This window comes from Tiliqua scincoides, chromosome 4 (assembly GCF_035046505.1).
Source record: "Tiliqua scincoides isolate rTilSci1 chromosome 4, rTilSci1.hap2, whole genome shotgun sequence".
Taxonomy (NCBI): domain Eukaryota; kingdom Metazoa; phylum Chordata; class Lepidosauria; order Squamata; family Scincidae; genus Tiliqua; species Tiliqua scincoides.
Genome location: NC_089824.1, coordinates 224499418 through 224514128, shown reverse-complemented (window position 1 = coordinate 224514128; position 14711 = coordinate 224499418). Strand labels below are relative to the sequence as shown.

The window sequence follows — 14711 nt, the reverse complement described above, 5'->3', positions numbered from 1 at the left end:
CCCATTGGCCGCCCGCCCGGCGGGGAGGAGCAGCACGTGGGCGCTTGCTGGGCGGGCCCACTCCCGCTTCCGGAGCCGCGAGGACTTCCGGGCGTGCACTGGGGCTCGGCAGCTGCGCCTCGGCTGCCTGCACAGCCGCCCGCGAGGACGCCGCCCAGGAGCCCCGCCGCCCGCCCGCCCGCCCGCCTCTGCGGGCCCCCAGCGCCCGGCCTCCTCGCAGGAGCCTGTGTGCGACCTGCGCCGTCCCCCAGGCAGGCCTGTGCCGGGCAGCAGCTGCTCCTCAGGGGCCGTGTGCTCTGGGGCCCTGCAGGGCCGCAGCGGCGGAGCACGGGCCCCGGACGGCGCTGGCCTTAGGGCGCGTCCTTCCCCTCCCTCCCAGGCCCGTGTCCGGAGCAGGGAGCGCAGTGGAGGAGGCGGCCGGGCTGGTGCCACGCCACGGCGAGGGACTGGACTGGCCGGTCGTGCTGAGCGGAGCAGCGGCCATGTCCGTGCGGGCCCCGAGGCTTCCTCGACCGGCTCTGGGCCTGCGCCCCTGACCAGAGTGGCAGTCGAGATGGTTGGAGGGAAAGCGTGCGGCAGCCCCCCGGCAAAGCTGCGCAGGGAGCGGTCTCCGGGGGACGCCTGCTGCGAGGAGGGCGTGAGTGTGAAGGTCGAGGTGGGCGACGGAGCGAGTGCAGAGACGCAAACTGACTCGGAGGAAGCTCCGCCTCCCCTTCCACCTGCTGCCCCCAGCGAGGAGCCGGAGACCCCTCCAACGGGGAAGGAAAGCCTCTCCAGCTCCGCCCTGGTTCGGGTTGTCGAAGCCATGAAGAACTGCCTGCGGGTGGATGTGGGCTCTCTGGCCTCCATCACTGTGGGCAGCGACCAGGACCTGGAGAGGCTGCACTTCCAGACCAGCAAGATGAAAAGCCTGCTTGTCAAGTTCCCTGAGAGCCTCCTGCTGCACCGTGTGCAGAGTGAACGAGGGCACCTGCTGTACGCCTTTCTCGTGGAGAGCAAGGAGCGTGTGGGGAAGCTGGTTCACTTTGCCATTCTGAAGAACGACACGCCTGAGAACACCCGGCGGATGCTCTCGGTCTTCAAGGAATTCAATCCCGAGTGGCAGAAGGTCAAGGTGGTCTTTGTGGACATGTCCTTCCTCCACCGGGCTCTCCTCCAGGCCTCCTTCCCCTCCGTGCAGGTGCTCCTCTCTGTCTATCATACGATGCGGCTTCTGGAGAAGAAACTGAAGGAGTCTCAGGCCTCTTTTTCCTTCAAGCAGAACCTGAAAGTGGCTTTGAGGGAAGCAGTCTTCTCCACCTCCAGTGCTAACCTGGAGACGCTGTCCCAACAGGTGAAGTGCTTGGTCGACCAGGAACTACACGACTATCTTCAGACGAACTGGTTTTCCTGTGAGATGCTGTGGTATATGCATGCCAAGAAAGGACTCCACTCCTGCAGCACCTACATCGACAGCCTAGATCTCATTACTCAGAAACTTTCCAGCCTCTTCAGCATGCAGCGGTCCCTGGAAACGAGCATCCTTCGCTTTGTGGAATATGCAGACTGCTTCAACACCAAGCAGGGCTTGGAGCACCTGAGCCAGGGCTTCTCCAGTTGGGAGGCCAGTAGTCGCAGCAACCTCACGGAAGAGCTGAGGATCCAGACACGGGCTTCCTCCAGGCACAGCTTGCAGCAGCACCCAGCCAAAACTGCCACCGAGACTCCCAAGCAGCTCCCCAGGCACACACCTGCCAGGCCTGTGGCCACCATCCTGACTGCTCTGCGAGAGACCTGCACAGACCTTGCCTACCAGCTCTGTCTGAACGAGTGGGAGGTTGTGCAGACATCCACTCAGCTGATGAATTCCACCAGGAGCAAGACCACCGTCCAACTGCTGGAGGAGGAACACCAGGTTCGCAAGGACGGCCTTGGCTGCAGCTGCTACTTCCGCTGCCGCTACCAGCTACCTTGCCGGCACATCTTGTCTATGCTTCAGGAGACTCAGCGCGTAGTAGACGAGTCCATGGTTGGCAAGCGCTGGCAGAAGAAGTACCAGCACCTTTCCATCCTGGGGGGAGAGAACCTCCCTGAGGGTGCTGGGCACTCCATGGGAACCCAGGGGGCAGTGGTGGCAGCAGCTGCTCCAGAGGAGCGACAGGATAAAATCCAGTCCCTCAGCAAGGAGCTTGGCAACCTTCTGCTGCAGAGTGAAGGGGAGGAGCTGGAGGAGCGCATCTCCACCCTCCAGATGATTGTCAGCATCTGGAACAAGTGCTGTGAGCTGCAGGAGGACAAGGGAAAGCCCCTTCCCATCCAGAATGTGGGTGATCTCCCCTTCCTCTGTGTGAAAAAGGAGGAGATAGACATGGAGTTGGCTGACCTAACAGTAGAAGAGGACAATCAAGCGATGCTGGCTGGGCAGCTGCACTCCCCTTGAGAGCTTAAGTTGGGGTTGGGCTGGTGGGGTTCACAGCCATACTCCCAGGTCCACAGTGGTTCTTCCCAGCTGGAGAAACTCTGTTGCTGCTAAGTTCTCAGCAATAAAATAGAGCTTTTTAGGAAGACTAGCAAGGAGGAGGCCAGCATGATATGCCAGAGACCTACACAAGTCAGGTGTGTGCATGCACATGTAGCACAGCAATGCAACAGTGGGGCATGACAGTCTGCAGCTTCTGCAGTTTGTCAGGTCAGGCTCGATTAGGGAAGTTCTGATCATCTTGAGGGCTTTAGCCACAGGACCATCTGTCCTGGGAGTTTAGGTCAGAGTGTTTCTTGCCAAACCTTGTCTGTTGCTGTTGACACAAATGTGTTTCCCTTTTGCTCTCACTCCCCCACCCTTCTTTTAAAAGTAAGCCTTTTAACCCATTTCTGCCCAGCCAATAGGTGTACACATTTGGTCCCCGTTGCATATATGCAACGGTGGGCAGAAATGGCTTAAGCAAACCTACCTGGCACGTTTGTGGTCTGTTTTCCTGGAGTGAGGTGAATCTCTGGGCTTGCTGCATGCCAGCGATGCTGTCTTATCAGATCTAGTTCCAGTTTTTTTTTCTACCATGACGCTCCTGAGGCAGAGGCTGGTCCCTGGTTCCAAGTAGCAGGCATGGTGATCGAGTGGGAGGGAGGCCAGAAGGCAAGGTTAAGTTGAATTTCCTTTGTGCTAAAGCCTCTGCTAGCAGTGGCTGATTTTGCTGCTATGTACTTAGACCAAATCAAGTGTTAAAAATATACATTTGACTATGCCTTTTTCTTATGGCTCTTATCTGTTTTGCCCTGTGATGTGGTTCTTGATCCATGTTTGTTCCGTCCAGCAGGCTTTCCGTCAATCCAGAACTAAATAGCCCTGAAATGGAAGGGGGAAACGAGAAAATCATGCCACAAAAATTTTAGATGTGCTTTTTTGGTAAGGAACCAGGGGGACACCGAAGACCCTGACAGATGTCTTCACTGGCTCCCATGTGCTGCTCAGAGGCCTAAATTAGCGGTTGCAAGCAAATTGCTTGGTTTAGAGCAGGGGTGCCCAAACCCTGGCCCTGGGGCCACTTGCGGCCCTCGAGGACTCCCAATCCAGCCCCCTGGGAGCCCTCAGTCTCCAATGAGCTCTGGCCCTCCAGAGATTTGCTGAAGCCCACAGTAGCCCGACACAACTGCTCTCAGTGTGATGGCCAGCTGTTCGATCTCTCGTGTGAGCTGTGGGACGAGGGCTCCCTCCACTGCTTGCTGTTTAACGGCTAATATTATAATGCTGTTGTACAAATTGATGGTTTGGCCGCATCTGGAGTATTGTGTCCAGTTCTGGTCGCCACATTTCAAAAAGGATATAGTGGAAATGGAAAAGGTGCAAAAGAGAGCAACTAAGATGATTACTGGGCTAGGGCGCCTTCCTTATGAGGAAAGGCTATAGCGTTTGGACCTTTTCAGCCTAGAAAAGAGACGTGGAAAATATTAGAATCTCAAAACACATAGATGAACAGGCCTTGCTGAGGGAGAATCAGCATGGCTTCTGTAAGGGTAAGTCTTGCCTTACGAACCTTATAGAATTCTTTGGAAAGGTCAACCAGCATGTGGATGTGGGAGAACCCGTAGACATTATATATCTGGACTTTCAGAAGGCGTTAGACACAGTCCCTCACCAAAGGCTACTGAAAAAACTCCACAGTCAGGGAATTAGAGGACAGGTCCTCTCATGGATTGAGAACTGGTTGAAGGCCAGGAAACAGAGTGGGTGTCAATGGGCAATTTTCACAATGGAGGGAGGTGAAAAGCGATGTGCCCCAAGGATCTGTCCTGGGACCAGTGCTTTTCAACCTCTTCATAAATGACCTGGAGACAGGGGTGAGCAGTGAGGTGGCAAAGTTTGCAGATGACACCAAACTTTTCCAAGTGGTGAACACCAGAAGTGATTGTGAGGAGCTCCAGAAGGATCTCTCCAGACTGGCAGAATGGGCAGCAAAATGGCAGGTGCATTTCAATGTCAGTAAGTGTAAGGTCATGCACATTGGGGCAAAAAATCAAAACTTTACATGTAGGCTGATGGGTTCTGTGACAGATCAGGAGAAAGATCTTGGGGTGGTGGTGGACAGGTCAATGAAAGTGCCGACGTAGTGTGTGGCGGCAGCAGTAAAGAAGGTCAATTCTATGCTTGGGATCATTAGAAAAGGTATTGAGAAAAAAACAGCTAATATGCCGTTGTATAAATCAATGGTAAGGCCACACCTGGAATATTGTGTCCAGTTCTGGTTGCCGCATCTCAAAAAAGACATAGTGGAAACGGAAAAGGTGCAAAAGAGAGCGATTAAGATGATTACGGGGCTGGGGCACCTTCCTTATGAGGAAAGGCTACAGCGTTTGGGCCTCTTCAGCCTAGAAAAGAGGCGCCTGGGGGGGGGGACATGATTGAGACATACAAAATTATGCAGGGGATGGACAGAGTGGATAGGGAGATGCTCTTTACACCCTCACATAACACCAGAACCAGGGGACATCCGCTAAAATTGAGTGTTGGGAGAGTTAGGACAGACAAAAGAAAATATTTCTTCACTCAGCGTGTGGTCGGTCTGTGGAACTCCTTGCCACAGGATGTGGTGATGGCGTCTGGCCTGGATGGCTTTAAAAGGGGATTGGACAAGTTTCTGGAGGAAAAATCCATTAGGGTCACGAGCCGCGGTGTGTATTGCAACCTCCTGATTTCAGAAACGGGCTCGTCGGACGCCAGGGGCGGGGGCGGGTCTGAGCGGCCTGCCTGCGGGTGGGGATGGAGGTGGGCCCGAGAGGCAAAGGGACTGGCGGCCGGAGCCATGCCTAGGGTGGGTGGACGCGGGGTGCCGTGGGGCGGAGCGAGCGGGCTGTTCCCCCCCCCGCGACGCCGCGCAGGGAGGCCCGGGGAGCGGCTGGAGACCCGGGTCTGCCGCGCCTGCGCGCGCGCCTGGTCTGCGGAACTCCTGCGGGAGGGGCTGCGCGGGCGGGCTGGCGGCCGGAAGCGGGGCGGGGCGGCGCCGGAAGCGGGCGGGCGGCAGCAGCCATGGCGGCGGACGCGGTGCGGGAGCTGCTGGGCCTGCCGCGCGGCTCGCTGGTGGCCTACGAGGCGGACGCGGCGGGGCGGCTGGCCTGGGCGAGCCTGCAGACGCCGCGCATGCGCGAGGCCTTCCTGCGCCGGCCCGAGGCGCTGCTCGTGCTGCGCACCGGCGCCCGCGGCCGCGCGCTCTACGCCTTCGTGGCGGACCCGGCGCCGCCGGGCGCGGAGCTGGCGGCGCTGGTGCACCTGGCCGTGCCGGCGGCCGAGTCGCCCGAGGGGCTGGCGCGGGCCCTGCGCGCCTTCCAGGCCTTCAACCCCGAGTGGCGCCGCGTGCGCGCCTTCCTGCTGGCGCCGCGCTCGCGCCTGCCGCCCGCGCTGGCCGAGGCCTTCCCCGCCGCGCGCGTGCGCCTCTCCGCCTTCCACGTGTGCGAGCAGCTGCGGCGCGACGTGCGGCGCGCGGGCCTGCAGGGCCAGGCCGAGGGGCTGCTGCTCAGCGCGCTGCGCACCGCCTCCTGCGCGCCCAGCCCGCGCAACCTGCGCGCGCTGCACGCCGCGCTGGGCGCCTTCCCCGCGCCGGGCCCGCTGCCCGCGCCGCACCGCGCCTGGCTGCTGCGCGAGGAGGTCTGGGCGCCGCTGCGCCCGCGCGCCTGGGCCGAGTGCGGCCAGTACTTCCGCGGCCTGGAGGCGCTCGCGCGCACCCTCGCTCAGGCCTTCTGCGCCGGCCCCTTCCTGGAGAGCCGCCTCGCCAGCGTCGCCAGGAGTTACCAGCGGGGCCTCTCCCGGCCGGCCGAGGCCGTCCCGCCTGCCGACCCCCCGCGTGGCTCCCCCCGAGGCCCGGCCGCCACGCGCGCGCAGCGCCCCCTGCTGCCTCGGGACGCCCCCGCGGCCTCCCCGCAGGCCCTGCTGGAGCCCAGGCCAGAGGCCCCGGAGCCCAAGCAGGAGGCTGGGCCCGATCCAGCTACTTGCGAGCAGGAGGCGGCTGTCGCAGCGCGAGAGGCTGCCGAGCGCCTGGAGCGGTCGCTGAGGGACATCTGCACGCAGCCGGCGGCCAGGCTGTGCCTGGAGGAGTTTGCGGCGGCCCAGAGCTCCGTACAGCTGATGGGCACCGAGGAAGGCACCGTCCACCTGCAGATTCTGGAGGACGCCCAGACCGTGAGCCGCAAGGCCGACAGCTGCACCTGCCACTTCAACCAGGCCTTTCAGCTGCCCTGCAGGCACGTGCTGGCTGTGCTGAAGGCGGAGGGAAAGCAGCTCGACCCAGAGAGGATCCCTGCCCAGTGGCGCAAGGGGCACAGTGCCTCCCAGCCGTGGCAGGACGGCACAAATGGTCTCCTGGAGGTCTTGAGGAGTTCCTGGGACGAGTCTTTGGACAAGTACTTGGCCGTCTCTTTTCTGACGGAGCAGATCAGCCGGCTTCTGAGCCAGTGCAGCCGCGAGGAATTTGACCGCAGGTACTGCACCCTTCGTGAGCTGGCTGACGGCTGGATTGGTCCCTATGTTCAGGTCAAGTTATAAGCAGAGACCTCTGCCTGGCCTGAGTGACACTTGGCAGATTCAGAATCTCATCCAGCCAGCCACCTCACTTCTCCAGGCCAGCTGCTGGATTCGGGTTGGAAGCACAGTGCTGCCCCATGAGTTTGCTGGCTGGAGAAGATAGCCTGGTGCCCTTCTTCTCCCTCTTCCCCCCCCCCCACTGCTCTGGATGTGTGACCTGTAAAAGAACACCTGTCGCCAACACCCCAGGGAGTGAATAAATTGATCATTTCCATTAGTCGTTTCTCCACATGCCAACCAATAATTATCATTTGCATTCTGGTTGGGGAACAGGGTGGGGCCCCACTTCTTTGCTGGAGGAGTCTAGCAGGTTCTCCCTGGGTAACAGTTCCTGTTTGGGGCTACCAGGTGGGGTTGTGCAAGCCTGAAACTGTGATGCAGGCTGAAGCCAGAAAGGCACCCAAGCAAGGCCTGTTGTGGGGCAAACAGGACGGGGGCAGCTCCAGCAGGGGGTAAACTCTAGTTGGGACAGTACTGCATGGGCCTGTCCTACCCACCCCTTCTCAAAAAGTCTGGCTGGGGTATCGTCTGTTTCCTGTGCCAGTGGGATGCCATGGGGATGTCTAGGTTAAGTCTGGGTGGGAGTTGGCTTAAGGAGGGCCCCTAGCCCAACACCTTGTTGCAAAAGTAGAACAACAGTCTGGGGAAGGTCATTTAGTAGTGCCTTTATGCAGAGCAGAGCTGTGGCCAGTGTCCCACTCAGCATTTACTTCTCCAGCTGTGCAAGGAACAGAGGCAGGAGCCGTCTGTGAGCTGCTCGCTTCCGTGGCCTGACCCTCTTGCAGGAGGTGCCTAGGCGTGGTCCTGCCACCCATGTCGTCGTCGTCCTGTCCGCCTCTCCTTCCATTCCTCTGGGCTCCGCCAGGTTCTCCACCATGAAGCACTGGGCCGCGTGGATCATCTCCTCCTCACACACCCCTGGCACTGGGATCGTGGGGATGCCAGCAATCATCATGGCCAGTGTCAGGATGCAGATGTTGGGGGACAGGGCTGGTTGGGCCCCTTCCTCTGGGCGGAGCTTTGCTGACATCAGCAGGACTCTGCTGGACAGGAAGCCCCATTTGGCCAGGGCAGAGTCCCCTCTGGAGCTGGGCAAGTTCTTGGGTGGCTGGTTGAGCGGAGGGGGTGGCGTGGAGGGGAGGCACAGCCACCTATTGGCAGTGGGGACTTCAGTGGAGTACTCTTGGGGTGGAAACAGGCTGTGCCCCAGACTGCTGCAGGGCTCCCACTGGGCTGGTGGTTCCTGTCTGGGGCTGCTTGCTAAACAGCAGGCACCCTGGCCAGGCTGCTCAAGGTCTGGCTCCGAGAGCAGCAACTGGGCAGTGCTTAGCTGGAGAGGGGCTGCCGGCCTTCCTTGCAAGCTTCTCATCACGAGACCCCCCGTGGCTGACAAGACTCCTGCTGAAGCAGAAGCCTTCCTGGGTGTTGCTGGGCAGAGGCTGGCCAGGCTCCTGGGTGCTGCTTGGATCGCTGTGCTGCCGCAGTCTCCTGTGGGGGGTGGGGAACATGTCAGGTGGAGGTCTTGTTTCTACCACCAGCCCTGACAGGACTGCCAGCAGAGGGCCAAGCAGGTCCCCCTCACCAGGCCTAGATTCCAAGGCTAGGAGGCTGAGGGTGGGAGAGTGGGCTTGGCTCTTGGGTGCTCTCACTTCCAGTATCTGTTGCCCACACATTCTTGCCACCTCACTCTTGCATAGGCATCTTTCTCAAGAGGGAAGCAGGATGAAGTGGGAATGAGGGACAAGTGGTAATTGGCATTCCGTCAGTGCCTTGCTTCCCGCCCCACCCTGAGAGTGTGCAGGCAACTGAGGAGAGGTGACGCGGCCAGCCTTGCTTCTACCAGCCTTGCTTCTTGCTTCTTCAGGCAGGCCAGAGCCTGTGCCCTGGCCTGCCTGAAGAGAAGAGCAGACCCTCTGCATGGCAGAGCCACAGCAGTAGCAGGCCTTCAGGGCACTGCAGTGAGCCTTGAAGTTACAGGAGGGAGAACCAGAGCCAGGGAGATCTCACTCCCTGGTTGTGTGTCTTTTGGGTGAACTTATCTGGGCCATGCATGCAAGGCTCAGGGGAGGGGTGGGTAAGAGAGTTGGGGAGTGTTTCTGGCCAGTACTGTTGCTTCCAAACGAGGTGCTGGGAAGTTATTAAATAAATAGGGGAACAGGTGGCTGAGGTGGGCAGATTGGGGTGGAGACATGGATGGATTTCCACACACCCCCCAGCACAGAATGGGGACGGAGACTTGTTTGCCATGGATCTCCCCTGACCACTGGAGCCTTGCACTGCTTGGGGACCAAGTCCCCCTTGGGCTGTGCCACATTGGACTTTTGGCAAGCAGCTACCCATGTGCACTAGACACGTTGGGGCGGGAAGGAGAAGCTTTACCTGGAGTGGGAGACTGAGTGAAGCCAGAGGGAGCCTTTCCCATCCCATAATAGGACATGGCGCAGCTGGGAGCAGGTCAGTGCTGCTGCTCCTCTACTGCTACATGCGCCCTGGCCTCCCCGTTCTAGAACCAGTGTCACAGGACCTGGCCCTTACCTCACAGAGTCCCTCACTGCAGTGGCTGACCTGCCCCTCTGCACAGGGCCCAGTGCTGGCTTCTCATTCAGGCGGGGGGGGGGGATGCTACCCTCTTCCAAGGCCTAGTATCAGTCATGCTTATTCTCTGCTGCCCCAGGGGAAATGGGGGTTGGGGTTGAATCTGGAGAATGTGGTCAGAGCAGTTTGACAATGGAACCGAGGGTGAATGGGCAGGGCAAGGAGGGCTCTCCCTTGCCAGAAGTCTTCAGCCAGGGACCAGAGAGTGAGGCTTTGGGGTTGCTTTGGATTTCCTGCCTCAGAAAAGCTCATTCTAGGTGAGGACATTTCCAGGTCTCTGGTTCTAAGAGCAGGACTTGGGTGGTGGCCCCAATCCTCCTCCCATTGTCTCCCCCCCAGTCTCCTCCAAACATGACCCCACCCTGTCCTAAGCCAGGACCTACAAACCCTCTGTTCTGGGGGTGCTGTCTGCAGTGTGCATTCTTGTCTGCAGTCAAGCACACAGTTCCACAGTTGTGGTCTTGCTCATCCATTGACCTTCCTGAAAAGAAGCCCAGGCTGCCTGGTGCCTTTCACCCCACCCCACCCTGCTGCTGTTCCGGAGCGTGTGCCTCCCTCCCAACCACCTGGGGGCCATTTTGTTCATGCTGCAGCAGAGACTAAGTCAGTGGTTTTCAACCTTTTATCTCACAGCACACTGACAAAGCGCTAAAATTGTCAACAGTTTTTGTCATCAGTTTTTTTTACAATTGACAAGGCATACTGCACTGCTGATGTGGGGCTCACATCCCCCAGTGGCCCTATCAATAAATGACTCTCCCCCAAACTCCCATGGCACATCAATGTGTCACAGAACAGTGGCTGAAAATCGCTGGACTAAATGCTTCATTGGGCCAGTGAGATGCTCCCTGCTCTTAATCGCTCTGGAGCAAGTCAGGCTTTCTTGGTGGCCTGGGGGGCCCTCCTATGGTTGCTGGTGAGATGGATGTGGTGGGGAGTCTTGTGGTTAGCATGTGGGTGGGTGCAAGGCTTTCCCTCTGCAAATGAAGCAGGGTTACCACATGGCCTTGCAAGGTACTTGCCTCTTACACAATCCTGGCAGGAATCAAGTCCCAGAAGCATTAATGCGGTGACTGACTGGTGTATTGCACACAAAGAGACACAGAGCACTTCATTCATATTTGCAGAAGTTCTTCAGCAGTGGAGGAAGGTTGAGCCCATCAATGGCCAGCCGATGCACAATGTGTTTCTGGATGGTCAGCCGACAGAGGGTCTGCAGGGAGGGAACTGTAGGGGGAGAACATGAAGAGGTGGAATGTGCAGCAGTTGCCCCTGGACTAGACTTGGCCCTGCTTCTCTCATGTGGTGAATGTTCCTGCCTGAGCCCTGGCAGTGCCCAGGGGTTGAGGGATGTACCTTCCCTTCCTGCTGATGCCCCAGTTGCCCTTCACTGCATGTGGGGCCAGGCCGCCTCCAGAGCCCTTAGAAAGGTGGCTGTGCCAGCCCCAGTGAGGAGGGCCTTGGTCTGGGGTTCAGTGGGCTGGGCATGTTCCACTCCCCAGAAAGGCAATGCAGCTTCCCGCCACCTGGTCAAGGGCAGGAGAGGGCCTGCCAGGCTGCCACTGCTTCAGGCCTTCTTGGGCTCCTTTGCCTGGCAGCCCAACACAAGCACCTTCCCTGATAAGCTCTTCTGACAAGGCTGTCTCCTCCCTCCCTGCAATTCTTCACCAAATCCCACCCACGCACCCCCAGCACATGACTGAAAGGGGAATTCCCCCTCCCCAGTTTGTGTTTCTGCAGGATGCAATTCCTGTTTGTCTCTTTCAGGGACGTCAGAGTTTCATAGTGGGCTAAATGGCATTCATGATTCCTGCTGAGGGCTGGAAGTGACGTCATTAAGCAGGTCACGACCAGAAATAAGTACTTTTTTCCTCAGAAACTCATTACCTGCAAATGACAGAAAATATGCAAATCTTGATCACATTTTCAGGATGAGAGTCCAATTATCATGTGGGCCACCCTACCAGAAGTGGCATCTCAGCACAGCCCAGCAGCTGATGGTTGTGCTGGGAGAGCCCGAGGGCCGGATCAAGAGCTGCCTCTGGCCCACAGGCTTTATGTTTGACACCCTGCTATATTTACTGAAAGGGGTTTTTTGTGCATTGGTGGCCAGTGAGTTATCCGGCCTTTTGCGAAACTAAAGCATCTCAGTGGGATCGCTAGAGACACAGATGGACCACGTGCCTCCTGTGGCAGATTCTTACCCCGTGGTTGCTCTCCACGGAGAACCATATTTCAGACACGCATGCCTTGCCTTTTCTTATGAAACGAAGCACAAGGTGGCTTAAGGCCCAGTCTTTAATACCACAAGGCACGCCAGCATCACACCATGCCTGTCAGTGCCACACCAGTCTGAGGCACAGACATCCCCCCGACAGACACCACGTGGATGCTGGCACTATGGCAAGAAAACACTGCACCACTGTAACTCAGCTCAGATGCTGGGGCAACCCTATGAGGGAAGAGGCCAAAATGGGGAGAAGGAGGGGTGTGTGAGAGAGAGAAGGAGGAGTTGGCAGGTGCAGATCTTAAACCATCTTCAGATGACAAGCACACCCCTGACTCCAGGAAAGTGCTATGCCAGTGGTTCTCACACATTTAGCACCAGGACCCACTTTTTAGAATGAGAATCTGACAGGACCCACCGGAAGTAATGTCATGACCAGAAGTGACATCATCAAGCAGGAAAATTTTTGACAATCCTAGGCTGCAATCCTACCCACACTTACCAGGAGTAAGTCCCATTTACTATCACTAAAATGTACATAGCAGCTTGTTAAAAGTACAGGTCTGTAGCACTTCCCCAAATGCAGTCACGTACCACGGTAGCATCAACTCTAATATATTAAAAATAAGATATTGAAATGAATGGGGAACCACCTAGTGGGTCCAACCCACAGCTTGAGAAACACAGCACTATGCCAATGACAGGCCCGCCTCGGATAGCAAAACCCGCAAGAAACAATGGGGAAGCGGAAACAAGAAAAGTCCAACTCCTGTGAATGAGCCACTCCACCTCAATGGAGCATAGGATACAGGTGACATCTGGCAGCCAATCACAGCACACCCAGCCCAGCAGATCAACCCCTGGCTTGGGCCCTCTTCTTCCTCGCCATTTGCTCCCTCTCTAAATCAACCACCAGCCACAGAGCTCCTATCCTGGAAGCTTGAGAGCCAAATGTGCCAGATGCTTCCTCCTCCTGCTCCTCCCACCACATGTGCCCAAAGACAGGCCTGACCCTCTGCAAAACGGGGCTCTCTGAGCCGGGATACCTACAGCCATAGTCCACCTGGATGATTTGGACTCTCTTGGTGGATGCGAAGACGTCCACCACGGCATAGAGAGGGCGTGACGTTGGGAGGCCCCTGGCAGTGGGCCCCATGTCCTCCCCATTGATGATGATGTGCATGTCGGCAGTCCCGTTGTGCTGCAACACGTAGAGCACCCCAATCCGACTCCTCCGGGCTGTCGCAGGGAGCACGTTGGCCTTGTACAATTCGTCCAGGAGGTGGCTGTAGCGGCCTGGTCTGCTCCGGCCCACCAGCTTGTCTCGGGGGATCCTGATTTCCTCTATGAGCAGGTAAGGGCTGGAGAGGAACCTGTGCACCCTTGCACTCGCCTGGTCCTCATTGCCCCTGGGCACGACACGGTTGTGGTTGCGGGTAATGGCGAACACCCAGCTGCCCCCCAAGTCAATCAGGTCTGGCAGTGAGTATTCGGGCACCACCTTCAGGTTGCCAGGGTCCTGTGTGGTCAGCCCCACCCGCAGATGGCCGCACCACCCTGTCTCCTTCTCTTCAATCTCCACCAGGAAGAGCTGCCCAGGTGCCAGGGGCTCCTGGCTGAAGCAGAGGCCATTGGCAAAGCTCTCCACCCTGGTTGCCTGCGTACGGGAAGAATCTATGCAGATGTTGGCCCCATGGATGTGGTGGAATCGCACGGGAGGGTAGGACACGGCTGCAGCCATCCCTGGGCCTCTCACGGGCAGGCAGGCAGGCAGGCCTGTTGGAGGCTATTTTTAAGCGAGCTCTGAGTCCAGGCAGCTGTTGTCACCAGGACACTGGAGGTCTCCAAGTAGGGACTGCTGTGCGGCTGGGAACTGAACAGGTCCTAGTGCCCTGTGGCTCCCCAGCAGCAGGGTCTGCTCAGGCAAGGTCGGAAGGCTTTTTTGTGGCAGAGTTGTCTGCTCCCAGGTCTCTTGGTGCCAAGACTCCCTTCACACACACACACACACCTGCCCCTGCTTAAGAACATAAGAACAGCCCCACTGGATCAGGCCGTAGGCCCATCTAGTCCAGCTTCCTGTATCTCACAGCGGCCCACCAAATGCCCCAGGGAGCACACCTGATAACAAGAGACCTCATCCTGGTGCCCTCCCTGGCATCTGACATAGCCCATTTCTAAAATCAGGAGGTAGAAAACACACAATGGCCTTTAACCCATAATGGGTTTTTCCTCCAGAAACTTGTCCAATCCCCTTTTAAAGGTGTCCAGGCCCAATGCCGTCACCACATCCTGTGGCAAGGAGTTCCACAGACCAACCACACACTGAGTAAAGAAATATTTGCTTTCGTCTGTTCTAACTCGCCCTACACTCAATTTTAGTGGATGTCCCCTGGTTCTGGTGTTGTGTGAGAGTGTAAAGAGCATCTTGCTTGCTGCTGCAAGGATGACTGGGGGGAGAAGACTGGCACTGCTTTGAACCTCGGAGGACACCCGGCCAGTGAGCCTCATCTGTGCACTTATCCCACAGCTCCGGCATCCCAGGAAGCCTCAGGTGGAGATGGCCCGAGAGTGAAGGCAGGGAAGCTTTTCAAGGTTGCTGGGAGTGCTGGAGCTGCACCCGGAAAGAGCAGGGGCCCGAAGGGGTCTCAGCGACGCTCCGTTTTTCTGCCCCGCCTCTCCCTCAAGCCGAGGGGCTGCTGTGAGCGGTGGCAGGTTCCAGCAGCCCTGCGCCCCGAGGGCATCGCCCTCCCCGGTCCTGAGACGGGGTGATGCGGCCCTGCCCGGGGCAAGAGGCTGCTGGGGGAGGGTGGCGGGCACAGCCCACAGGCGCCACGCGCAGGG

At 58.1% G+C, this 14711-nt stretch overlaps 3 protein-coding genes across 3 annotated transcripts; 2 read left to right on the top strand and 1 right to left on the bottom strand.

Moving 5' to 3' along the window:
- Window positions 1-473: 473 nt before the first annotated feature.
- ZSWIM3 (zinc finger SWIM-type containing 3) lies at window positions 474-3221 on the top strand. Its single transcript, XM_066625367.1, has one exon. It carries the CDS (start codon window positions 554-556, stop codon window positions 2417-2419), a length of 1866 nt encoding a protein of 621 aa, XP_066481464.1. The 5' UTR covers window positions 474-553; the 3' UTR covers window positions 2420-3221.
- Window positions 3222-5500: 2279 nt separating this feature from the next.
- ZSWIM1 (zinc finger SWIM-type containing 1) lies at window positions 5501-7231 on the top strand. The gene has a single exon (XM_066626197.1). The coding sequence runs from the start codon at window positions 5501-5503 to the stop codon at window positions 7007-7009; it is 1509 nt and encodes a 502-aa protein (XP_066482294.1). The 3' UTR covers window positions 7010-7231.
- A 3037-nt stretch (window positions 7232-10268) lies between these two features.
- NEURL2 (neuralized E3 ubiquitin protein ligase 2) lies at window positions 10269-14664 on the bottom strand. Its single transcript, XM_066626461.1, has 2 exons — window positions 12921-14664; window positions 10269-10870 (listed from the first exon to the last, which is right to left on the bottom strand). The coding sequence occupies exons 1-2, from the start codon at window positions 13609-13611 to the stop codon at window positions 10755-10757; spliced, it is 807 nt and encodes a 268-aa protein (XP_066482558.1). The 5' UTR covers window positions 13612-14664; the 3' UTR covers window positions 10269-10754.
- Between the last annotated feature and the right edge of the window lie 47 nt (window positions 14665-14711).

What these genes read in the sequence shown, in the direction of transcription:
- NEURL2 (XM_066626461.1), bottom strand. Translation starts at nt 13,611, where the DNA reads ATGGCTGCAGCCGTGTCCTACCCTCCCGTGCGATTCCACCACATCCAT. An exon ending in CATCCAGGTGGACTATGGCT is followed by an intron (nt 10,871 to 12,920) that starts GTAGGTATCCCG and finishes CTCCCCCTACAG; the next exon opens with TTCCCTCCCTGCAGACCCTC.
- ZSWIM3 (XM_066625367.1), top strand. Translation starts at nt 554, where the DNA reads ATGGTTGGAGGGAAAGCGTGCGGCAGCCCCCCGGCAAAGCTGCGCAGG.
- ZSWIM1 (XM_066626197.1), top strand. Translation starts at nt 5,501, where the DNA reads ATGGCGGCGGACGCGGTGCGGGAGCTGCTGGGCCTGCCGCGCGGCTCG.